This window comes from Saccopteryx bilineata, chromosome X (genome assembly GCF_036850765.1).
Source record: "Saccopteryx bilineata isolate mSacBil1 chromosome X, mSacBil1_pri_phased_curated, whole genome shotgun sequence".
NCBI lineage: Eukaryota > Metazoa > Chordata > Mammalia > Chiroptera > Emballonuridae > Saccopteryx > Saccopteryx bilineata.
In genome coordinates this window covers 15,494,044-15,520,750 of record NC_089502.1, presented here as the reverse complement: position 1 = coordinate 15,520,750, position 26,707 = coordinate 15,494,044, and the positions used below count along the sequence as shown (strand labels likewise).

The 26,707-nt window shown below is 45.0% G+C and overlaps 1 protein-coding gene across 1 annotated transcript; it reads left to right on the top strand.

Annotated features, from left to right (window-relative positions):
* The first annotated feature begins 816 nt into the window (after nucleotides 1-816).
* On the top strand, nucleotides 817-24,100 carry UTP14A (UTP14A small subunit processome component). Its single transcript, XM_066249855.1, has 15 exons — nucleotides 817-949; nucleotides 1,802-1,877; nucleotides 2,552-2,622; nucleotides 3,696-3,760; nucleotides 7,212-7,357; nucleotides 7,991-8,146; nucleotides 14,809-14,928; nucleotides 15,026-15,120; nucleotides 15,801-15,924; nucleotides 16,005-16,082; nucleotides 16,535-16,928; nucleotides 19,365-19,771; nucleotides 20,718-20,911; nucleotides 21,037-21,136; nucleotides 23,665-24,100. Exons 1-15 carry the CDS (start codon nucleotides 924-926, stop codon nucleotides 23,929-23,931), a joined length of 2,319 nt encoding a protein of 772 aa, XP_066105952.1. The 5' UTR covers nucleotides 817-923; the 3' UTR covers nucleotides 23,932-24,100.
* Nucleotides 24,101-26,707: the final 2,607 nt, after the last annotated feature.

Sequence of the window (26,707 nt, the reverse complement as noted above, 5' to 3'; positions counted from 1 at the left end):
GATTTGTTCACCAATGTATCTTCAGTGCCTAGAGGCATGACACATAATGAATAGTCAAAAAGATTTCCTGAATATGAATAAGGAAACCAACTAATAGTACCAAATACCACACAAAATTCTGGGAAAGACAAGACTGAGAAGTATACATTTTATTTCACAACCTCCGGTTTCACTGACGATCTCGCCCAGAGCAGTTCAGTAGCATGGTGAAGCGAAAGCAAACTGGGAGAAGCTTCAAAGAATCAATGCCAAGAATGTTTGATACATTACTTTGCTATTTTTTCATTAAAAAGTTTTTCTTAAAAGCTGATAGGAGGTGAGAAAGTTGCAGTCGCCAACAGCCCAATCTTGGATGAAAGTTTGTAACACAGGGCAGGAGGAACGTAGCGAGCTGCGGTGACATGGGAGCACAGGATAAAAGGGAATTTTTCCTTCAGAGCAAACTTGCTCTATTCACTGATGAACCGCAGGGACATAGCGCGAAGCTGGCCACTTCGCGAGTGTCCATAAAGCCTTGAGCTGGCTGGAGGCAGGCTCGAAGGACGCTGTCCAACACTGACGGCAGCTGGAGCCCTTTCTTTTGGATCAGGCAGGGACAGCTCAGCACCCTCGCCCTAAGCCTGTCCCACTTTGGGCCGCTTGGAAACCCGGAGCCAGGAGGATTGACACCCACGCCCGGCACAGGAGACGGGTGGGTGGGGCGAGCGAAGCTCCGCCCACTGGCGGTCAGTACTCTCCGGGCTCCGTGGTCCCCGCGGGCCCCTCCCGGAGCCTCCCCAGTTCCTCGCAAGCCTGGGGCGGGCAGGAAATGACGCGACTTGTCGCGTGTGATTGGAGGAAGCAGAAATTCCTTTGCGGCCGGTACGGAAATTGCTTTCTCTTCTGCTTCCGCTCCTGGGCCATGTGAGAGACAGGCTGCTGAAATGAACGGGAAACAGGCTGCGGAGAGGTGAGGGGACAAGACGGGTTGGGGAGTCTGGGGCTCGCTGGGGGCCGGGTTGTCCAGCTTTTGAGACGTGGAAGCCAGCTTTTAACAGAAGACACTTGTTCCCCTCCCAAGACTTCGCCATTCATTACTGTCTCCGCGATCCATCTAAAGCCCTTTTAACCGAATTCGTTCCCTGCGCTCCTCAGCTTTGTAGCCTTATACAGTATCTGTGGTCCCGATGCGGCTCCTGCCTCTCCAGCTAAGTTATGTTGCCTTGCCCTCGTCACGTGACTCCTTTTTCTGTCGCTACTTCAGCGCGTTTCAGTCCTCGGCTCTGTAAACTCCCTTATCTTGGAAACCTTTGCTGATTGGAGCCATCAACGACGTTTTCTCCTCTGATGTTTCATCCCTCCCAGTAGGGAAACTAAATATAATCCGTTTAGCACTGCTTGCCTTGCGAAGACTGATACAGATTCGATAATTTGTTTCTGGGTACAATATTCCTTAAACACCTACTTTGCTGAGCAAATTCCAGGGGGAAATGGCTTACTCAGTTGCTTTCTTCCAATTCTGTTACCTCATTCCTGGGATCGGGTGATCAAGATGTCATTTCTGAGTAAGACGCACCTGTAAGGGTTTCTTCCATGTGGAGGATGTTTAGAAATATTAACGGTGAAGCTGCTTTGCCTCAAGGACCAGCAACAGTATCTTCTGCCACCTTACTTAGGATCTCCCAGAGGTCAGTGGGAAATGCAGTGCCAATCACTGAAAAGTGTTAGGTCTGTTTAATGTAATTCTGTATGGATATCACCAACCACCGCTCATCTCTTGTTATTTCAAATGATAATATTTCTTTTTTATCTCCTTTAACAGCCTCCTGGCTTTGTGCAAACAGGAAGAACTAGAGGATTTGCCAAATGACTACCCCTTAAGCACCAGTGAAGATGAGGTAGGCAACAACTGCTATACTGTCTCCTCCAGTTCCTTTCTGCCTCAAAATTAGGATAGACAGCACATTCCTAGAAAGGGAAGGGGTGGTGACACTGTTGATATTTGTTACAAACAGTTACTTAGTGTTTCCTGTATCAGATACTGTATAAGTGCTTTGGAAGTTTGAAGACTATAAGATACAGTCACTGTCTTCAAATTGAATATAGAAGAACAAAACATATGGTCCTCATTATAGGATTTCTGTATTTCCCAGATTTGTGTTTCTATAGAAAGTTATTTAAGTGTCTGACTGCAATATGCATAATTAAGCTGAATTTCCCACAGATGCTATAGAAATTCCAACTCTGTATTCTCTTGACGAAACTACTTAGATTGTTGTTTTCAATGTGAGAATCTCTTTCTCAGATCACATTATATGTTTCATACAGAAACATTATTCCCACAGCACTTATCTTCCCAAAACAAGTTAAGACAGAGGCATAACCTCAACTCCCAGTTACTGGCTCTATAATGATGGAGTTTGGTTTTGAAGCAGTTCTTTCAGACCAGCACACCAGACCTCGTCGGTTCCTCGCTGACCAAAAGAACAATAGATTTTACCTAGGCTTCAGGTTCCATGCTGTCTTTTCCTTCCCCTCATCATTCTGATGGTTTATCCTTTTCTGTGTCCAGGAGGATGGTGGTGGAGAGCGAAAGCATCAAAAGCTTCTGGAAGCAATCAGTTCCTTTGATGGAAAGATTAGGTAACATTCCTATCATTTTGGAGAGGTTATAACTAGCTGAGTCTGTGATTTATCTGAAACTAATACTCATTGAGTGCCTAAGACAATGAAGACACAAGTGCCAGCATCTTTGAGAGCACACACTTTAGAGACAGATTGCATAGGAAAATTTTGTGTCCTTTTTGCACCTTAATTTCTTCAACAAAAAATAAGAGTAATAATAGTACCTACCTTATAGAGCTGTTGTGATATTTAAATGAGTTAATAAATGTAAAGATCTTAAACTAATACCAAGCATGTAGTACACAATATAGTACACATTTTGTGATTGTTAACTATTATTGTGTTAGACCTCTCTGCATATGAATTCTTACTGAATGCACACCTACATTTTTGAAGCATTAGGTAGACATTACTTATCCCCATTGGAGAAGTTAATTGTCTTGTGCCACAGTCACTCAGCTCATAAGTGGCAGACTCAGGATTCAAATCCAGATCCGTTTGAATCAGGGGTCCCCAAACTACGGCCCGCGGGCCACATGCGGCCCCCTGAGGCCATTTATCCGGCCCCTGCCACACTTCTGGAAGGGGCACCTCTTTCATTGGTGGTCAGTGAGAGGAGCCTAGTTCCCATTGAAATACTGGTCAGTTTGTTGATTTAAATTTACTTGTTCTTTATTTTAAATATTGTATTTGTTCCCGTTTTGTTTTTTTTACTTTAAAATAAGATATGTGCAGTGTGCATAGGGATTTGTTCATAGTTTTTTTTATAGTCCGGCCCTCCAATGGTCTGAGGGACAGTGAACTGGCCCCCTGTGTAAAAAGTTTGGGGACCCCTGGTTTGAATCCTAGTCCATTACCTTTTCCACTATGCCTACCATGTATTATCTTGTGTTTTTGAGGGGCTGAGTCTACCCGAAGAGTTGGTTAGACTTGCCAAGTCCAGGTTAGGAACAGATTGCCTGGTTGTATTGTTACCAAACAACTCTAGAGGAGAAATACATGAAACCAAAGCCTTGTTTAAAGAGAGAAATGTTTGTTCCCCAGCGACATGTGCCCATTCCTTCTATATATTTTTTTTGCCTAAATTTCAGGCAGAAGTTGACTGAGAGATCCGAGGCTAGTGTGAAGGTGTCAGAATTCACTGTCAGTTCTGAAGGTAAGTTTACAAAAGAAGCCATCTGCGTATGGAGATTGTGGAGTTCCAAAAGTATCATGGTCACTTCACCACCCCAGGAACTATTTTTGATGTAATTATAGGTCATACTATAAATATTTACTTGTCAGTGGGTGAAGAAGGGTAGTCAGATGCCCTTGATGTTCTTCCATTTCGAGGAGAAAGCCTAGAAGGCCACAGTCAAGTCCTCCCGCTGGCCTTGATGAGCTACTTCTAAGATAGAGGGGCATGAATGAAGAGAGCTGCCTTTCATTAGTTTAATCCTGTTCAGAATTTTATTTTGATTTCAATTCTCACAGTGCCTTGAGTTACAACAGGCAGATCATTTCTCCCACTGGAGCTCGAATAAGTCAAGTTACTTCCTCAAGGGCCTTCACCTACTACAATGTTTATTAATCTTTTCTTTTTATTATTCACCTAAAGAGCCTTTTAGACATTTTTCCTTGCTGCCCACCCACCTTCCCTCCCTCTCCCCCCTACTCCACCTACCCCTGGCCGGGAAATCAAATACTAAGGAATGTGATTTTTTTTGTATAGGCTTGAGCTTCAGAGGAACACAAAACTTCATAAAATCTAAGATTTTTTTTTCACACACACCAATTTTCACCTCCTGGATGGGGGAGTGACATTACCTCTATTGAGAATTTATGACCTAGTAAATGGCAGAGTTGGGATTTTAACCTGATACCAAGTCTAGATGCCAATCTTTTTCACCATATTCACAACTTAAGAGGCTTGAATGAATTATATTCTTCTAGTAATCACTAATTAACTTCTCAGAACAACTAACAATATATTCAAGCTTATTCATTCAGCAAACACTTATTGTGCTTCTACTATGTATCAGTTTCAGAACAGTTTAGATCAGTTATTTTCAACTGGTGTGCCACCGAATCTTTAAAACATGCAATACCTGATGATTTACTCAAGGACACTGACCTTTGTTCCCTTAGATTGTCAAATTAAAAAAAAAAAATGACAACAGCTTGACCAGGTGGTGGTGCAGTGGATAGAGTGTCGGACTGGGACACAGGACCCAGATTCGAAACCCCGAGGTCTCCTATTTGAGCGCGGGCTCATCTGGTTTGAGCAAGGCTCACCAGCTTGAACTCAAGGTCGCTGGCTTGAGCAAGGGGTCACTTGATCTGCTGTAGCCCCCGGTAAAGGCACATATGAGAAAGCAATCAATAAACAACTAAGGTGCCACAACTAAGAATTGGTGCTTCTCATTTCTCTTCTGTCTGTCCCTATCTGTCCGTCTCTCTGTCTCTCACAAAAATAGATAGATAGATAGATAGATAGATAGATAGATAGATAGATAGATAGATGATAGATAAAATATGACAACAGCCAACACAATAGCCATCCAGTGTGAATGAATCAAAACTTTATCTGTTTTTTGTCAGATAGAAAAAAAGGAATTTTGGGGGTGCCACAGAATTTTAGTAATTATTTTGTGTGCCATGTAATGAAAATTGTTGATAATCACTAGTTTAGATATTTGAGCTCTATAGTGAAGATTAAAGACACTGATTTAATGAGGCTGACATACTAGTAGGGGGTGGAGACAATAAGAATTAAAACAATGATGCAATAAAGTAACTAAGTGGTTGCTTTAGTTTGGCTAGTCATGAAAGGTCATAAGAGGCAGAGCTGAGATCTGAGTGACAAGAAAAGTCAGTCTTGCAAACATAAGAGAAAGTATTCCAAGGCAAGAGGGCAGCTAATGCAAAGGCTGAGGTGGAAACAAGCTCCAAATGTTTGAAGAATGGGAAGAAGGATAGTGTGACGGGAGCATAGCAGAGGTAGGGAAAGCAAGGTTGGAGTGACAGACCAGATCCCATATGGGGACCAGGTCCCATAGGACTGTATCGTTTGTTTGTTTGTTTGTTTGTTTGTTTGTTTGTTTTGGGAGGGGGGTGAGAAGCATCAACTCATAGTTGTTTTCACTTGAGTTGTGCATGGGTTTCTAGTATGTGCCTTGACTGGGACTGTGCCAGGGTCCCCTAGATCAAGCCAGCGACTTTTGAGCTCAAGCTGGTGAGCTTTGGGGATCATGTGGACTATTTCCTGCTCAAGCCAGTGACCTCTGGGCTTCAAACCAACTACCCCAGCTTTCTAGGTCGACATTTTATCCTCTGCACCACCAGGCAGGGGTGTGTCCTTGGTTTCATATCATTGCTTTCAGCCAACCATGGATCACAAATATTTGAAGAAGAAAAAATAACAGAATTCCAACAAGCAAGACTTGAGCCAAGCACTGGACTGAATGCATGCGAATAAAGTGATTTGTAGCCATGCCCTGCTGTAGCCTGTATGAAAAATATAGTTACATGCAAATATTACAGCATTTTATGTAAGGGGCTTGAGTATTCTTAGATTTTGGTATCCGCAGAAAGTCTTCCTCCGGGAATACCAAGAGATGTCTGTAATTCCAAGTATAAAAATGAGAACCTTTGGAGCATTTTCAGCAAGATCATGATACACTATGATCTTCATTTTCAAAATATCACTTTGGCTGCTGTGTGAAGAATGAATTGCAGTGGGGCAAGAGTGAAAGCAGAAAGACCAAGAGAAAAGCAAATGCCTTTTTTTGAGAGAGAGAGAAAGGAACATTGAGCTGCTCCTGTATGTGCCTTGACCGGGGACTCGAACCTGGCAGCCTCCATGCTCTGCGATGATGCCCCAAACAACTGAGCTATCTGACCAGGGCTTTTTTTTAATTGATTTTTAGAGAGAGGTGAGAGGGAATGGGAGCATTTGTTCCACTCAGTCATGCATTTTTTGGTTGCTTTCCATGTGTGCCCTGACCAGGGATTGAACCTGCAACCTTGTTTTGGGATGACAGTCTTAACCGACTGAGCTAATTGGCCAGGGACACAAATGCCTTTTTAAGTTTTATTTTATTTTTTTAAGTGAGAGGAGAGGAGATAGACAAACTCCTGCATGCACCCTGACTGGGATCCACCTGGCCGCCCCTGTCTGAGGCCGATGTTCAAATCAGTCAAGCTATTTTTAGTGCCTGAGGCTGCTTTGCTCCTCCCCAGCTAACCTCAGCACCTGGTGCCAATGCCCATACCAGTTGAGCCAGCGGCTGTGGGAGAGGGAGGGGGAGAGAAGCAGATGGTCGCTTCTTTTATGTGCCCTGGCCAGGACACCTATATGCCAGGCCAATTCTCTATCCAGTGAGCCAACTGGCCAGGGCCATAAATGCCTTTTTTAATAAATAAATTCCTCCTCTCTTCCACTCTACAACATGTGGAATATAGGAAAGTGATGGTGTCACTATGGCTAACAATTAAAGTAAGAAAATTATTCCTGTTTCCCTGCACATTTGCCTCTTTGCCATTATTTTCTACTTAGGCATCTGCCTACATGTTATTGAGTTTTGCTTCACTTCTCAGTCTGACCACACCGTTTGGCCTTTTTACAGGATCAGGAGAAAGGCTTGTCCTTTCAGATCTGCTTAAGCCTAATGTTAAAACTTCATCCTCATTGACCACTGTGAAAAAGCAACTGAACAGGGTCAAATCAAAGAAGACTGTGGAGTTACCCCTTAACAAAGAAGAGGTTGAGCGGGTGAGTTATAAAGTGTCCATTAAGGGGAAAAAATTGAACTAACCAGGAAAAACTGGGTAAGAAGAGGAGGGAGAAAGCCTAAAAAAATGGGAGGGGAAGTTGTGATTGCCTCACCATGGAAAAGATTAAAACTAATCTGGGGAAAGTGCAGTCCTTAGAAGTATGCAAGAGCCTGACCAGGCAGTGGCACATTGGATAGAGCGTCGGACTGGGATGCGGAAGGACCCTGGTTCGAGACCCGGAGGTCGCCAGCTTAAGCACAGGCTCATCTGGTTTGAGCAAGGCTCACCAGCTTGGACCCAACGTCACTGGCTCAAGCAAGGGGTTACTTGATCTGCTGTAGCCCCACGGTCAAGGCACATATGAGAAAGCGATCAATGAACAACTAAGGTGTCGCAACGAAAAACTGATGATTGATGCTTCTCATCTCTCTTCATTACTGTCTGTCCCTATCTGTCCCTCTCTCTGACTCTCTCTGTCTCTGTAAAAAAAAAAAATTTAAAAAGAAGAAGTAAGCAAGAGCTAATCTCTAGCATCCTGGCTCTTGGGCTGAGAAACACTGCCTCCTAATTTCCCACTGGTCCTTTGAGTTTGATGCCTAATTTTGTGTCTTGTGTACCTTGCCTATTTCAGATCCACAGAGAAGTGGCATTCAATAAAACCTCACAGACCCTCTCTAAATGGGATCCCATCGTTCTGAAGAACCGAAAAGCAGAGCAGCTGGTTTTCCCCCTGAAGAAGGAGCAGTCAGCCGTTGCTCCCATCGAACACGTGCTCAATGGCTGGAAGGTACGTGCAACACAAGGAAACTGCACCTTGGAAAGTGAGATTACACAGTGTGGAGACTGCAAGGTCTACAGCTGATTTGTTTAGGTTGGCATGTTAAACTGAAAGCGCAGCTGCGGCCATTGTCGTTTATCAGTCAGAGGGAGAGCAGAAGTGGCAGGATGCACTGTCAGTCATGCAATAGCCAGTCACAGGGGCTCTAGAGTTGCTCTTCGTCAGCTTATAGCATACAGTACATGGTTATCTTCTTGTTTTTGTGTCAAAATATCCAATTGCCGGTAGAAAGGAAACAATATTTTCTTTTTCACACCCCAGTATTTTTGTTATTGTTGGATTTTGTTTGTTGTTTTTTCCCTTTTTTGAGAGACAGACAAACAGACAGGAACGGAGAGAGATGAGAAGCATCAATTCTTCGTTGTAGCACCTTAGTTGTTCATTGATTGCTTCCTCATCTGTGCCTTGACCCAGGGGCTACAGCAGAGCCAGTGACTCCTTGCTCAAGCCAGCGACCTTGGGCTCAAGTCAGTGACCTTGGGCCTCAAGCCAGTGACCTTGGGCTTCAAGCCAGCGACCTTGGGCTTCAAGCCAGCGACCTTGGGCTTCAAGCCAGCGACCTTAGGCTCAAGCCAGCGACCTTGGGCTTCAAGCCAGTGACCTTAGGCTCAAGCCAGCGACCTTGGGCTTCAAGCCAGCGACCTTGGGCTTCAAGCCAGTGACCTTAGGCTCAAGCCAGCGACCTTGGGCTTCAAGCCAGCGACCTTGGGCTTCAAGCCAGTGACCTTAGGCTCAAGCCAGCGACCTTAGGCTTCAAGCCAGCAACCATGGGGTCATTTCTATGATCCCACACTCAAGCCAACAACCCTGCATTCAAGCTGGATGATCCTCAAGCTGGCAACCTCGGGATTTTGAACCTAAGTAAACCTGGGTCCTCTGCACCTCAGGCTGACACTCTATCCACTGTTGCCATCACCTGGTCAAGCATACACCCCAGTTTTTAAAAAGCTTTTAAAGCCGCATTCTGATCCAGGGAAAATCAGGAACTCAACAGCATTACTGATGCCTTAGTAGGGATATGTGAGCAGCATACCCTAAGTTGACTTGTAAAGCAATATCACATTAAAATATACCATTGCTGATAATGACTAGAGTCTTAGCAAGTAACTTATTGTGGCTGAGCTGTAGAAAATGAAAAAGGTATTTTAAGAGCTAAATTTTTCAACACTGATCCCTAACAAATTTTTCATCCATCTGAAGCCAAAGAATAATTATGAGTATGGTGAGTGAAAGGTTGCCAGCCCTTCTTTATTATGAGCTTATTCCTTCCACTTTAATGGTACTGAAATCGTTTTTCTTTTATGCAGTGGTGGTGGCAATAAAGGACAGGGTTGGGGTAGAACAGTAATTATGCCCTTGGTAAATTAAAAGTTGGTAAGCCTACATGAGTCCCTAAAGTCTTGAGGTTTTTGTTATTGTGCTGGGGGGGGTTGTTTCTTTGTTTTGTTTTGTTTTGTTTTTGTCTTGAACAACTGTCTCAGAACAGATAGACTTTGTTATCCAGTGCATCACTATTTATGGAGTCTATACTGGGATGTTCTGTCTTAAGTAAAATAGAAAAAAGGCAGCAGCAACAGTTCTCAAAGCAGGGGCAGATGGCCATCTTGATGCTTTCTGCTTTCTAAAATCCTTCCACCCTCCAATGTGTGTGAAAATGACTTCTTCCCCTAAAAATCCAGGAATGATAGTGTCTGTGTATCGGAAAAATAATTTAAGCTAATCAAAGTAAACATGGGTTACCGCCATGGCTAGAAATTGAGCAAATGATTGCTTATTGCAGGGATAAGCTCTGTTATAATCTCCATTCTCTTTCTAGGATGCTTCCTTTTCCACATGAAAAAGAAGTCAGGTTTAAAGTGTGGCTGCAGGATAGAAGGGAGACTTTAGGAAAAAAATTAAGAGGTAATATAATTTGCAGGATTCAAAAATAAAAGTACAGATGATAAATAGTGAAAAGTCTGATCCCATCCCTACCCCATCTGATCAGTTTTACCCCCATACCCAGCTATAACCACTTCCATAAGGTTTTTTGTTATTATTAACTTAAGAGTTTTACTGATATGTTTGTGTTTACATTGTATTTATCAAAAAAGGAGTAGCGTTCTACTACGCATTCTTCTGCACCTTGCTTTTTCCACATGACAGTGTAATTTTGGAGATGACAGGAACATGTCGAGTTGGGTGTTAAGGATGAGATGGATGTGAAGGTTGCACTAGTAATGGTACCTCTACTCTCCAGGAACCTCCCTGTGCAAGATAGAGTGGCCCAGACACTATCCATTGAATCTTTGTGCCACTCATGCTAACCATTTCTGAGAAAGAACACTAATGTGGCACAGAGAATAAGGAAATGCTTAGGTCAGGGGTGCTTTCTACCCAGCAACTCTCAGTTCTTTTCTGACAACCTAAGAGTGCACAGTGCCAAGGACTAGTAATATTACTAGTGTTTCTGGAGATTAAGAATCCAAAAGGTCTGCACTGTAGTTTTGGTCCAGCTTCCTAAAATTCCACTGGACTCCAGCTGAGAATTAAATGAGATAATGCACGTGAAAGCATTTGTAAACTGCAAAGTGCTACAAATGCTGAAAGGTAGCTTTCCCCAGCCCCCTCTCCTTCCCTCTGCTAGCAGCCTACGCTAGCATTTCCCAGAGTGTTAACCTCAAAACCTTAGTTTCTCAATATGCCCTCCAGAGCAGGGATCCCATTGCTAAAAAATGCTGCCTGCCCCTACTGGAGATTGGTGATTTACAGTGTACACTGGCCTTTTAAGGCTATGAAAAGATAGTAAAGAAACCCCTTTGACTTACCCAGAATATACAGATGTCATTAAAAATCAAATAAATTGTCTCTTGCCGGTTTGCTCAGTGGTAGAGCATCGGCCCAGGGTGTGGGTGTCCTGGGTTTGATTTCAGGGTCAGGGCACACAGGAGAAGTGCCCATCTGCTTCTCCACCCCTCCCCCTTCTCTCTCTCTCTCTCTCTCTCTCTCTCTCTCTTTCTCTCTGTCTCTTTTTCTCTTCCTCTTCTGCAGCCATAGCTCTATTGAAGCAAGTTGGCCCCAGGCACGAGGATGGCTCCATGGCCTCTGCTTCGGGCTCTAAGAAGAGCTAGGTTGCTGAGCAACAGAGCAATGCCCCAGATGGGCAGAGCATCACCCCCTAGCGGGCTTGCTGGATGATCTGATCCCAGTCAGGGCACATGCAGGAGTCTGTCTGCCTCCACACCTCTCACTGAATAAACAAAAAAAATAAAAAATAAATAAATAAATAAAATAAATTGAATATTAATTTTTTTTAAAAATTCAGTAAATCTTTCCAGCTTTTAAGGAGCATGCATTGGGAAGAGCTGGTCTCCACTGCTTTCCATGTTCTCTCACCTTCTTCCCCTACTGCCTCACTGAAACTTTTCAAAGGCCATTAATGAGGGACCTCCCAGCCACCACATCCCAAGCCCTGTGAGTCTTCAGCCAGTTTAACACTGCTGACACATCACATTGTTAAAAACTCCTGCCTTGGCTTCTGTAGCATACTCCAGATTTTTATCTAACTTACTTTCTTAGTCATTTTTATTCTTGCTCTGTAAAGTCCGTGGCTTTTGACTATCACTTCTATACACTACACATCACTCTCAGCCCCTTCCTGCTTCTGAAATCTAATCCCAAATTCCATATGACCAGCAGGCCTCACCCAGGTCTCCCCTAAGCATCTTAAACATTACACATAACAAAGTAAACCTGCGTTTTCTTACCCTGAACTCCCAAGCCCTGTACCACCACCTTCATTCTGTAACTCAGTCAACAGTGTAACTCCATATTCCAGTCCCTTAGCTTGAAAACCTCAGCTGGCTGATTTCTCCTCCTGTTAACTCTCCTCCCCAGCCCAGACAGTGGGCTGCTCTGTAAATTGTCTCTGTGATCGCTCTCAGATCCCTGGTTTCTCTTCTCATTTTCATTTTCACCTTTCATTTGCTGCTCTACATACAGAGCTGGGCACCAGTAGGTTCACAATTGTTCTAATGGAAAATAATACAATAGCCTTACCTGTGGTGGCCCAGTGGATAAAACGTCGACCTGGAAATGCTGAGGTCACCGGTTCAAAACCCTGGGCTTGCCTGGTCAAGGCACATATGGGAGTTGATGCTTCCAGCTCCTCCTCCCTTCTCTCTCTCTGTCTCTCTCTCTCTCCCTCTCTCTGTCATCTCTAAAAATGAATAAATAAATAAAATAAAATAAAAAATTAAAAAAATTGTCTCTTCATATTTTAAAAAAAAAAAGAAAATAATACAATACTTAATAAATAATAATACAAGAATAAACTCTGGCCTGACTGGTGGTGGTGGAGTGGATAGAGCATTGACTTGGGATGCTAATGTCCCAGGTTCCAAACCCTGAGGTTGCTGGTTTGAGCATGGGCTCACTAGCTTGAGCATGGGGTCACTGGCCTAAGTGCAGATCATAGAAATGATCCCAGGGTTGCTGGCTTGACTTGAGCCCCTGAGTCAAGGCACATATGAGAAGCACTCAATGAACAACTGAAGTGATGCAACTACAGGTTGATGCTTTTCATCTCTTTCCCTTTCTGTCTCTTGAAAGAAAAGAGAGAGAGAGAAAGGAAGAGGAAAGGAAGGGAGGGGAGGGATGGGGAAGGAGGGAGGGAGGGAGGGAGGGCGGGAGGGAGGGAGGAACTGTTTCATGTACTCACAACTGTAAACCTACTTTTGCCCTACCCTATATATATATCCCCTTACATAATCACCAGGATTTTCTTTCTGAAACATAAAACTAATTGTTGTTCTCCTGCTTAGCCTTTCAGAAGGCTCTCCGCTTATAAAATGAGAAAAGCATCTAGCATTTCTGCTGCACTAGACAACACAGTTTCCTTGCACACTTCTTCCCATATATCTGTTTTTGCTTATGCTCATCTCTCTGCTTGGCCCCTCTTTTACAGGATTGTGCTTGCACCTCATACTAAGCCTAATTCAAAAAGGAAGTCCCTTTGTTCCCCAAGCCTAACCCGGCCCTGCCCAGAATGAACTGTTCCTCTGTGCTTACTCCTATGGACTAACATTTCACTCATTACGTTGTTAGTGATACATGTTTCTCCTCTGAAAGGCTGTGGTGAGCTCTATGAAGACAGGAACGACCTTATTCAGTTGTGTAACCCAGCATCCTCCACAAGTACCTGGAATGTAGCTATAATCAATAAATGTTTGTAAATTGAATTGAATTGGAGGGAGATTGTAATATAAATCACTTTGTAGCCTGTGATTGATCACTGTTACAATTACTAAAACTGGAAGGACATGTACCTTTGCTATTCAATAGAATACGTTTATGGTTAAATCAATAGCACAGTGTAATGTATGATGATGTGTGTTTATGCATTTGTCTAGATATTTGTAAGTTTGATACTGACCATGATATATATGGCTGTTGAAGAAAAGCACATATAACATGCGTACGAGGTTTGAAATTGGCTCTGTTGCCTAGGGCTATCTTTGTGCCTTGCCAAAATGGACTGGGTCATGATTGACCTGATTATTTTAGCCATCCTCACATTATCAGTCAAGCATTGAATGAGTCTTTGGGTGACATGTGAAATAACTCGTTCACATCCATTCGTTTCATATAGATAGACACTACCTAGCACGAAAAGTTAACTGGAATCTGAGGAATTCAAGCCAAAGTTAGAAGATGACTAGAATTCAATTTGAACTGTCAAGAAGCAGGCTAATTACATGAAGGTCATATTTCTGTAGGCAGTGTCTTTGTGTTCATCTTAGACCTAATCTCCCCTTTCCTCTAGAAATATTTTTAAAAGAACCCTTATATGAATTTGAGATTGTTAACTGTACCAAGTGCATAACGACACAGGGACCATTTTGTTTTGTGACTCTTCAAAACCGACATTTGGTATTGCTCATCCTCTGTCCTGCCATCGTTCACCTTAAGGGCATCCAGCTTCTATTCTTAAGAGAGTGGCATTCTGTTTTACATCTATTAATAATCGGAACAGAGTGAAACCCTCAGTAATATTAGAGGGTAGTCTCAGAGTCCCTGTACGGAAGTTGTCTTAAATCAGAATAAGAGCCTGACCAGGCAGTGGCACAGTGGATAGAGCGTCGGACTGGGATGCGGAGGACCCAGGTTTGAGACCCCAAGGTCGCGAGCTTGAGCACGGGCTCATCTGGTTTGAGCAAAACTCACCAGCTTGGATTCAAGGTCACTGGCTTGAGCAAGGGGTCACTCAGTCTGCTGCAGTCCCTTGGTCCAGGCACATATGAGAAAGCAATCAATGAACAACTAAGGAGCCGCAACGAAGAATTGATGCTTCTCATCTCTCTCCTTTCCTGTCTGTCTGTCCCTGTCTGTCCCTCTCTCTGACTCTATCTCTGCCACAAATAAAATTAATTTGAAATTTAAAAAAAGAATAAGATAAGGCTTGATCTGCACAGCTGGGCAGCGATCCTAGGACCCCTTCTCTTGCTGTAACAGCCACGCCTATCCAGTTAGTGATTGCAATTATGGTGTCAAAGTAGACTTTCCAAGGGCTGGAAAGGGGGACACTGTAGGAGCATGGCTTAGGACTCAGAATATTTTGTTACCTCTTTAAGGCAAGAACTCCCCTGGAGCAGGAAGTTTTTAATCTCCTCTCTAAGAACAAGCAGCCCGTGACAGACCCTTTACTGACTCCCATGGAGAAGGCCTCTTTCAAAGCCATGAGCCTGGAAGACGTAAGTGTCCTAGGCCTTTTCTCCACCCGGGGAGGGTCTGTTTCTCCCAGCATCTGTCCACAAGCCCAGGAGTCACTGTAAATCTCATTCATTGTAGGCTAAGATGCGCCGAGCAGAGCTTCAGAGGGCTCGTGCCCTGCAGTCCTACTATGAGGCCAGGGCTCGAAGAGAGAAGAAAATCAAAAGCAAAAAGTAAGGAGATACACCTGAAACCTATATAATGTTATTAACCAATGTCACCCCAATGAATTCAATAAAAAAGTAAGGAGACCCCCTGCTGTAACTAGCCTTGGATTCCACGAAAGAAACTGAGCTGTCTAATCACAACTCTTTAGCAAACCACCTTTGACATGGAAACTGGGGTCAGATAGCAGAGGTCACCAATAGGAGTGACTAGCCTTTTTTTCCCCCTTTCAGACCAGCCTCATAAAGTTTTGCCCACTTCAGTAGTGTCTTCTGTGGCTGTGGCTTCCTGTCTTGGTTTTGCTAAAAAGACTGTTGAGTTATTTTCTCTCCTTTCCAGGACATGCCAGAGTGGTTCTGCAGAATGAGCTCTGAATTGTACAACTGTTGAGGCAGCAGGACTTCCTTCCTGCCTTTTTGCCTCTTTGGAACATGTGTTCTTCCCCCCTTGTGCTACACGAGGAGGGGGACGCTCTGAGGGTCCCTGCACCACTCTGGCCCTGTGGGCTGCAGGGACTCGGGCCTGCCAGTCCTCTCAGGTCCCACACGACTCCTGCCAGTCAGCTAGCTCGGTGATGTCAGTCTGGCCTCTGCAGAGGGAAACCCCTTGGGTAGAGGGAATACTTCCGTGTGTGGCATCAGCATTTCCACTGAGTCTCTTCCCTCATACCCTTCTCATCACCCTGCAGGTATCACAGAGTTCTGAAGAAAGAAAAGGCCAAAAATGCCCTAAAAGAATTTGAGAAGCTGCGGAAGGTTGATCCTACTGCTGCTTTGGAAGAACTGGAAAAACTCGAAAAGGCCAGAATGATGGTGAGGCTGCCTCTTGCCCTGCCCCGTGAACCAACTTTCCCCGGAAAGCCAAAAGGATTTCACTGTGTCCTTTTTTCCAGGAGCGAATGAGCCTTAAGCACCAGAACAGTGGAAAATGGGCAAAGTCAAAGGCAATTATGGCCAAATATGACCTGGAGGTAAGAGACCGTCAGGATGAGAGGAGGGGTGGAGTTGGAGAAAGCAGAACTGGTAAGTGCCGTGAGCAAAAATGGAAAACCCGGAACCTAAATGTGCATCAGGAACTCTCTAAGGGAGAGAGGAAAATGACTAGGCACGAGGCAGAAAAGGAAGAATGAAAAAGAAATGAGCAGTGAAGGCAAGTCCAGTTCAAGAGAATTTTGTTTGTTTCTTAGATTTTTTTGTTTGTTTTGTTTTACCATGTCTCACATGTTGACTCCTTAAGGACAAAGAATTTGTGTTATATTTTATTCCATAGCTGTTAACCAGTGATTGTGTGCAATTTGAACAGTAGGCACCAGTAAGAAATACTTACATCAGATTGAGAGGAGGCAGCTGTAAGACATGGCCCAGGAAAGGGGTTACTGCGATCACTAATGACAGGGCACACGTGCTGTGCCTCCTCCTCCAGGCTCGCCAGGCTATGCAGGACCAGTTGGCCAAGAACAAAGAACTGACACAGAAAGTCCAGGTGGCCTCCGAGACTGAGGAAGAGGAGGGAGGTGAAGAAGAGGGTGACCTCCTTGTCCCTGATGTGGTGAATGAGGCACAGGTGACTGCAGATGGACCGAACCCCTGGATGGTCAGGAAGCACTCTGGTGACACAAAAGAAGTCGAAATCCAGAGGGACCTCGAACAGCTTTCAGAACCCGTGGCTGATGAGGCTTCTGAAAGTGAGGAGGAAGAAGAAAGACCAGTGGCACAGGAAGAAGTTTTGTTGCGAGAATTTGAGGAAAGGCGATCACTTAGGAAAAAGTCTGGGCTCAACCACAATGTCAAGCCGGTAGGAGGACAAAAAGCAAAAGGTGAGTTGAGTTGTGGTGGACTGGAAGGGAGAGCTTTGTGCAAGGGCCACAGGCCGCCTAAGAGAGGAAACCCGTGCCCACCCACACGCTCCACAGAATGACGAGGCTCTGGGGACTTCCAGGCATTTCCTGAGCTCCTGAAAAGAAAATAGATTACCCTAATAACTATTTGATTGCCATAGCATTTAATAAGCAGTCGTCTGTGTGGCTGTACAAGGTGTGCTCCAGCACACTTTCTGCTCTTGAGGGCTCACAGTGTTCAGAAAGACGGCTATACCGTGCTTGAAGTCAGGGCAGGATTTCACGTTGCTGGTACCCACAAACCAGAGAGAAGTACACGTGGGATGGCAAGTCTGAAAATCACACCCACACACATAGGTGGGTTTTGAGGCATTATGAAGTGTCTTCAAATTATGGTTTCAGGTCCTGGCCGGTTGGCTCAGTGGTAGAATGTTGGCCTGGTGTGTGGATGTCCCAGGTTTGTCCCACACAGAAGCGCCCTTCTGCTTCTCCACCTCTCCCCTCTTGCTTCTCTCTCTCTCTCTCCCTCTCTCTCTCCTCTCTCTCTCCTCTCCTCTCTTTTCCCTTCCCTCCTCCTGCAGTCATGATTAAATTGGAGCGAGTTGGTCCCAGGCACTGAGGATGGCTCCATGGCCTCCACCTCAGGCACTAAGAAGAGTTCTGTTGCTGAGCAACGGAGCCACACCCCAGATGAGCAGAGCATAGCCCCCTAATGGTCTTACCAGGTGGATCCTGGTCAGGGCACATGTGGGAGTCTATCTCTGCCTCCCTTCTTCTCACTGAATTAAAAAAAAATTATGGCTTCAAGGTTCTGTTTTGTTTGTAAAGTACAAGTAGCATTTTTTTAGCACTTCATAAATGCTGGTTGCTGTATGATGCAGGGTAAGACTTTCTGGACAGGAATGAATGACTCTATGAAGTACATGGTAAATTAGAAATTTTTTTAAAGATTTTATTGATTTTACAGAGAGGAGAGAAAAAGGGGGGTGGAGCAAGACGTATCAACTCGTGGTTGCTTCATTTTAGTTGTTCATTGATTGGTTGTTGTATGTGCCTTGACCAGGCAAGTCTAGGGTTTTAAACTGACGACCTCAGCATTCCAGGTCAATGCTCTATCCACTGTACTACCACAGATTAGGCACTTTTGTTTTTTGTAAGGTTTTTTTTTTTTTTTAGATTTTATTTATTGATTTTTAGAGAGGAGAGGGAGAGAATAAAAGAGGAAGGGGGAGCAAAGCAGGTCGTGAAAGCCACCACCTACATTCAGAATCACCCAGCTACCTGGACAGAGACTCAGGTCAGATTGTATTTTCTGTAGGAATAATGCATCTGTTCTTCCATGGCAAAAAAAATTAAAAGAACTGTCATTTGGAATGTATCATAAGCCCTTTACTTAAGGTTTTTGGCTAGTGGGTTCTGGGACTAATAGTTACAAGCAGTCACTTCCAAGAGGATTTTGGAGAGCAGTGACACAGACTGAGATGCGGGACAGTGTCTGCAACCACAGGACAACAGCCGCACCCTCCTGATCCCCCTTGAAAGCTGGCCATGTAGAGCAATTGGTTGTGGTCTGAAACATAGATTTGGATTTCTTTGGATGATAAATAAAAAGAATGTTCCCCTACCTTTGAGAACATAGTGGGTAGTTATGGACCCCAAACAAGACAGGCAAGGAAGCTTGATCCTTAAGGAATAAACATACATGTAGCCAAAGGCCAGATTTCAAGTAGCTTCTTCTAGTGGCTTCAAGCCAAAGCTAGAGAGCAGGGTGAATTTGGGAATTGAGGCAACCTCAGTCAATGCAGATGACAGTTGAAAGTGTGTCACTGCCACGTTTTCCTCTGAGCTCTCAGAGGCTAGTGGTGTTCACTCAGATGTTGCTGGTGACTAGAAATGTGAGCTACTTGACTCAGCCATGACATGTCATGAAATGCTGCTTTAAGATAAAACAATGCTAGGTAAGGTTTTTACAAATAGGACATTACAATGTAAATTATAAATAGTAAGTCACGATTTCTAGGAATTATAAATAATAAATGATAATGAAGTTGCATTCAGAGGCCACCTGTTAAAAAGGCATTTTTAAAATTTGGGTCTTGGGGCCATCTCCCCAAGTAGGGCTTACTGTCTGAGGAAATGAAGCCACCAATCCTGTTATAGAGTGAGTCATTGGCAAAGCTGGAAATAGGGCCCAGGATATCTGTTTCCCAACATGCTACTTTTAACTACTCAACTCCATTGCCTGCTACTTGACAGGTTATGATTAGTGAACTCACCAAGAGATCCAGCGAATGGCATGTTCTCTTCATTGGAATGCATTTCATGGTGCCTAGCACCCAGTGGTTGCTCAACAAATGCTCACTGACTAGGCAACATCCACTGTCTTTTTCTGACAGCTTTCATTTCTTCCTCCAGATTCTAGCAGCCAGGAGGTATTATCCGAATTGAGGGCACTGTCTCAGAAACTCAACAAGGACAACCGTAAGTCCAGGAAGCAAAAAGGGAGGTCAGCGAGGACAGTTTTGCCAGTCCAGAGAGAGGAACCTGCCAGGGAAGAAGAGGAGCCCTTCTTGCTGCAGAGGCTGGAGAGAGCAGAGACCGCAGAAGAGATAGAGGAACTGGGCAAAGAAGGAGGCTTTCAAAGTAAGGAGCTTCCCACACCTGCGCTAGAAGAGCAGCACTTGGAGAGGAACCCAGCTAATGAGCCTGGTGCTCCCAAAGAGAAGAAAAGGAAGGAGCAGATGATCGACCTGCAGAACATCCTAACCACAAAGTCTCCTTCTGTGAAGTCTTTGGCAGTTCCCACAACAATAGAGGAGCTGGTGAGCAGGGTCAGGGTCGTGGGCCATAGTGAGGGGGCGGAGCTAGTGCAGAAAGTGCCCTTCTTGCACAAAGAGTAGAATCACCGAAGTTCATTGTGCTGGGATCGGAGTTTGGTAGTTGAGAGGCCCAGAATAGTATGGGGCCAGGCTGGCCCCAATGACAGTTTGAGAGCTGCAAATCTAGGAATGCCACCGAGACTTCCACGTCCTAAATCCTGAACCAACAAACCCTCCCTGGGGTTATTCTAAAACTGCCCTCACAGGAAAGAGGGGGGCACTCAAAGCTCTGAGATCCCAGGTAGGCCATCCAAAGGCGAGCCATTGCGTTTCTGTGAAAGTTTTGCTGTGCTCAGTGGGATCTCAAATGGTCCAGGACTCCCTGATTAATTGAAATTATTCAAGCGAAGAGCCCTGGCCCATCTTTTCAGGGTCATAAGCTGGAGGATGCCCACATTCTGGCCAGACCACTTGGAGCTGCTCCTCCTAACACGGGGCGTTAATTCCTCCACCATGCAGCTTCCTTACTAAAAGTTTAAAATTGTATCATATAATGAGCTGGGAATATTTATCCTAGAGAGAAGGAAATTGGAGCATGATTAGTTACCAATATTTGTATTGCAAGACCAGCATTGTTCAGCACTTTCCCCCTAGAGGGCGCTAAAATGTCACGGCCCAAAATTCAAGCGTTCTTGCCTGAACTACCACTGTAAGTAAGGCAAGCTGACGCTACAGAACCTCCTAACCACTCTATCTCCCTCCCTGAAATCTTTAGCAGTCCCCATGACAGTAGAAGAGTTAGTAAACAGAGTCAGGCTCTCGGACCATTGTGGGGGATCAGAGTTGATGCAGAAAATGCCAGAAAGGAGATTTTGTGGTTTGGAGGTTCTGTAGCTCCTACTTTCCTCCAAGACCCCCCCATTCCGTTCTCACTCCTGTTTCTTCCCAGGGAGATGAACAGGAGAGAGATCAAAAGGAAATGATAAAGGAAGCCTTTGCTGGGGATGATGTCATCAGAGACTTCTTGAAAGAGAAGAGGGAAGCCATGGAGGCGAGTAAGCCGAAGGACATGGACTTGACTCTGCCTGGCTGGGGCGAGTGGGGTGGTGTGGACTTGAAGCCAAGTGCCAAGAAGAGATGCCGGTAAGAGCAGGGAAGAGAGCCTGTCAGAAGGACAGCAGGCTTGCCCACCTCACCATCACCTGCCCTCCCTGCCCCTTGGACTGTGTCCTTAATACTTTTAGACATCATGCTCTTCTGCTTTCCAGGTTTCTCATTAAAGCGCCTGCAGGTCCTCCAAGAAAGGACCAGAATTTGCCAAACGTGATTATCAATGAGAAGAGGAACATCCACGCAACAGCTCACCAGGTGAGGGCTGGAGAGCTCTTTAGCTGCCTTCTCTCTGCTGCCCAGCTTTCTTCCTTGGGAGGAATATTCTAGTGCTCTGTGGACTAGAGGAATGTGTGATCTTGACCACGGACTCAAATCTATTTTTGTTTTTACTGACTGGCTCTGAGATGAATAATTCCGGATCGAATCTTCTGTTTCAATTACTGACCGGGCAGAAGGTTGAGACTTACAGGATAACCTTAGCAGCAATGGTGAGGCCCTCAAGTCTGTGTTTTCAGCTGTGTTTTAACACTGATGCAAATGAAAGTATTACTGTTCTTCTGGATGGTATTTATAGTCAAGGTAATATTCAAAGGCTGTAAAATTTGAGCTACAACTTAAGAAAAATTAAGACAAACGGGGACTTGTTCAGGATAGTACAAGAATTTTCAATTGTGTTATGTGATAATGAGCTAGGGTTGTTTACCCAAGAAAGAGGCAGATTGGAGCAGTACATTGAAGGTTGTCATGTGGAATAGAGTCATATAAAGTAGAAGTTAAAGGACAGGCAGAGTTCAATTGAAGAAAGAACTGTCTGCTAGTCCAGTGCTGCTCTGGGGAATGAGCATGTGTAGGTAGGGGGGCTCGGAAATGAGGTCCGACTCAGCGGCCTTTCTGTTCCCTTCCATTCTGAAAGTCAGCGACCCTGGGACCTGTCCCCAGCCAGTATATCAAAATGATTTGTATTTTTATTTCTGAAAAAAGGGGGGGAAGGGACTACTTAATAGGTACAAAGGAGAGGTGAGGAAGTAACATTTCAATAGCACAATACTGATTTCATTTTGTAAACCAATCGGTGCAGAAATTGAATTGTAAACACTGTAATCCCAGTTGAAGCTATATAACCAGAAAATGGGCAATGAACAGTCAGGTACAGGCTAAGAGAGAAAAGGAATGCTTCACTGGGCCAGGATTCTAGGTGAAGGGCAGTGGTTAGACTTCAGTAAAGGTCACCCTTTGCTTCCTGAGGTCTTATCTATTTGTCTTTTAATGCAGTCACAGCAAATTACAAATAGTTTTCCCAAATTTCCCTTGATTTTTCCTAATATTTTTTTTTTAATTTTTTTGTATTTTTCTGAAGTTGGAAACGGGGAGGCAGTCAGACTCCCGCATGCGCCCGACCAGGATCCACCCAGCATGCCCACTCCCGCATGCAGGCGATGCTCTGCCCATCTGGGGGGTCGCTCTGTTGCAACCAGAGCCATTCTAGCACCTGAGGCAGAGGCCACAGAGCCATCCTTAGCACCCGGGCCATCTTTGCTCCAATGGAGCCTTGGCTGCGGGAGGGGAAGAGAGAGACAGAGAGGAAGGAGAGGGGGAGGCGTGGAGAAGCAGATGGGCGCTTCTCCTGTGTGCCCTGGCCAGGGATCGAACCTGGGACTCCCGCATGCCAGGCCGACGCTCTACCACTGAGCCAACCACTGAGCCAACCGGCCAGGGCCTCCTAATCTTTTTAATAAGCTATAGACTACAAGTCCCAGCATGCAATGTGCTTCAAACTGAAGGGGGTGAAAAAGACCTTCCTAGGCTGAACACTCTGTCCAGGTGTTTTGTTTTGTTTTTCCCCCCTCTTGCCCTGGGTCATATGTACAGATCTAGCTATCAACCCCAATAAAACATTCCCTCAACCTAAAGAGCGTCTGTCCTTCACTCCCACCGGGACTACCGGACAGTGCTCAGCTTCTCTGAGTGTCCTGTGTACCTCCAGAAAGTATGGATCATAACTTCTCGTTTTTCCGGTTACATCTTTCCCCCCTCTCTGGCAATTGGGGAAGTGTTTAAAGATTATTTAAATGTGTGAAGACAGTGCTGCAGTGAATGGAGGAGAGTATTGGGCCAGGAAAGGAGCCTGGGTTCTGCTCTCCTTTGTGGCTCCTAGTTTTCTTGGATAAATCACGTCCTGTCTTGAAGCCAAATTCTGGGGCTGAGGAAGATGACCTCTGCCATCCCCAGGGGCCTTCCAGCTTGGACGGTTTGTGATGCCGGAGGAGGAGGAAGCTAACAAAGTGTAGCAGCTTGGAGAGCTTAGGATTCCGGAGTAAACCTTTGGGTTCCTTAAAATACCAATCCTGTGTATTGAGAGGAAAAGAAAGGATGGAGAGGGTGGAGAATCAGAAAATCCATGGGGGTCCACAAACGCTTGTGTGCTTCTTGCAGTCACAAGAACAGAAATGTGGAGAAGACCACTTGAGGACAGCAGCCCTGGAGCTACTGTGACATTTCAGCTAGCAGCAGGGTGCTATTTCAGTCCCTTGATTGCTGGATAAACCTGGGGAGAGGTGTGGGTCTTGAATCCAAATTAGGCCCCTCTACTCCCAAATGGCCTCTAGCAGTTAAGGACTTTGAAGGCCAGATGGGGGCATTGGGATGCCTTGACCTTCCGGTAGCCTCACCCACTATGTGGCACTGTAGCCTGTGTGGTCACACCGCCTGAACAATTGTCATTCTATGGCTGCCCCCCCACCCCGGGCTTGGCTCATGCCTGGTCGCTCTGCCTTCCTTTCCAGGTGCGGGTGCTTCCATACCCGTTTACCCACCATCAGCAATTTGAAAGGACCATCCAGACCCCTGTAGGATCCACGTGGAACACCCAGAGGGCCTTCCAAAAGCTGACTACACCCAAGATTGTCACCAAGCCAGGCCATATCATAAAGCCTATAAGAGCAGAGGATGTGGGTTATAGATCTTCCTCAAGGTCAGACCTATCTGTCATACAGAGGAATCCAAAACGACTCACCGTACGTCACAAAAAACAGCTGGAAAAAAAACTCTGAAGATTGAATTTCCAGAGGAGTGACATCTCGGTGCCCAAAACTAGAAGTCTCGTCTGCTCCTCTACTGGCCCAGTTTTACTCCAAGCTACAGAATCAATTTCAAAATTTTTAGCACGCTGTGGTGTAATTACCCTGCATTTTAGAAATAAAGGCCATTTTATCTATTTAACTGGAGTGTATTCTGTGTTGTCTCCCAGTTGAATCATTTTCAAGTCAGATAAGACAACTTCAGATGTTCCCCTTTTACTCCTACAGGTATACTTGTCAGGGGCATTGGCTGGTTCTTGCACGTGCCCTGAGTGGACATTGAACCGCATCTTCAGTATGTTGGGCCAAGCCTCTAACCAACTGAGCTACCCAGCCACGGCCGGGAACCTTTTCTTACCAAGGATTGTGTAGTTAGTGCTAAATTAGAGTGAAGTACCCTAGCTTATGCTCTGAAATATGTAATATCAGATATGAGCCACCATAAAGAATGGTTTTTTTAGACTCAGGGATGGTGATTGATTATTGCATATTCTTAACCTGAAACTAGAAACAACATGTACAATCCATGCAACTGGATTTTGGGCTGGTCCTAGGATGATGCTGAAGCTGGGTTCAGCTTGAAGTCTAGCCATTATTATTCTCCTTTTTATTATTATTATTTAATTGATTGATTTTAAAGAGACAGGAAGGGAGAGAGAGGTGCATTCATTTTTTGTTCCACTTAGTTGTGCAATCATTGGTCGCCTCCCATATGTGCTGACTGGGGATCGAACCTTGGTATCTCTGGACAACACTAACCAACTGAGCTAACCAGCCAGGGCCTACTGAGGGATTTTTATTTTTTTAATGAGAGAGAGGAAGAAGGGAGATGAGAAGCATCAACTCTTAGTTGCGGCATTTTAGTTATTCACTGATTGCTTCTCATACGTCCCTTGACTGGGGGGCTTCAGATGAGCCAGTGATCTTTGGGCTCAAGCCAGCAACCATGGATTCATGTTGATGATCCCACGCTCAAGCTGGTGACCTCGCACTCAACCCAGTGACATCTGGGTTTCAAACCTGGACCTCAGCATCCCAGGTCGACACTTCATCCACTGCGCCACCGCCTGTCAGTCTATTGATTGATTTTAGAGAAAGAATAAGATCCATTTGTTGTCCCACTTATTTACACAGTCATTGGCTCTCTTGTATGTGCGCTCATCGGGATCAAACCCACAACGTTGGTGTACTGGGATGACGCTCTAACGAACTGAGCTACCCAGCCAGTATGGCCACTGTCATTTTGTGTGTGAGCTTCCAGCTTGCACAGGTCTTAGAGAAGCTAGCATTTATTTTCCTCCTTAAAACAATGAGGTTTTATCCCTATTTTATAGATGAACTTTCAGAAATAAAGCTCTGTTCCTTTCCTACTCAGGGCCAACTTCTCCCCATTGATTCAAAGTACAGTTTTAAGTATTACTTTGCTCTATGATGACCTGGACTTCTCAGATCTGAGGAACCTTCCTTTCTTTGGGTGACAAGAAGCAAATATAGCCTGACTAGGCGGTGGCACAGTGGATAGAGTGTCGGACTGGGATGCAGAAGGAGGACCCAGGTTCGAGACCCCGAGGTCGCCAGCTTGAGCATGGACTCATCTGGCTTGAGCGAAGCTCACCATCTTGGACCCAAGGTTGCCGGCTCAAGCAAGGGGTCACTCGGTCTGCTGAAGGCCCGTGGTCAAGGCACATAGGAGAAAACAATGAACTAAGGAGTCCCAACGAAAAACTGATGATTGACGCTTCTCATCTCTCCATTCCTGTCTGTCTGTCCCTATCTGTCCCTCTCTCTGACTTTCTCTGTTCCTGTAAAAAAAAGAAAGAAAGAAATATAGGGACAGGGTCCCTGCAGCCAAGATTCCTAACAAGGAATTGGAGAAACCCCTCCTGATTCCAAAAGGATGTAGCACTACTGCACTTCACCTCCTGTCATGGAGGATGGTGCCCCCAGCCTTTTTAGACCAAGACTGGGGTTTATTTTTGTGTGTCACAGACCCCTCTCAGAATTTAATGAAATTCTGAACCCTCCCCAGAAAAGTGCACAAAGATACACACCATCCTAGATACCGTCTGAGGAGCCTTACAGACATTCAGAATCCTTGGGCCAAAAGTTCTCTGCCACTGAGTTTTCTTTTGCAATTTCCCACACCAATGCAGCCCTCTTCTCCAAGCACACCAGTGTCCAAATCAATTCCAAAGTGTTTAGAGTCCAGTGTAACTAGTTCTGATACCTGTATTTTATAGGCAGAAGATTTCAGAGTAGAGAGAGGTCTCCAGTGTCACACATTAAATTAGTGGCTGAGTAGGAACTAGGATTCTAAGAGTAACTCCGAGGCCAAAAACCTACGCCATAAATTTCTATGAAGCTCCCATGGTAGCTGCAGGTCCCTACTGCTACTGCTTATTCTCTAAAACAGCAGCTCAGGGCTGGAAATAAAGATAAATACGTTGATTGTGTTTAGAGCCCAAGGGGCATATTTAAGTTACCACTGGTTTGAGATTATCTGTGACCCACTTGCTGGTTGACACCTAAGTCAGTGACCAGTGAGGGAAGATGGGGTGTGGAACTAGTTATCCACTCCTGCCTCCGTTTAAAAGACCATAACCTTTTCTTCACTCTAAAGCACAAAACTGACACCTCCGTCCCACCCACCCCCCCAAACTGAAGCGCCCAATCAAGTGCACCCAGTAAACGGCCAATCCCCATCTACTTTCTCGGGACCCTCCTCAGTTCCGTGTACTCCCCGCGGCCC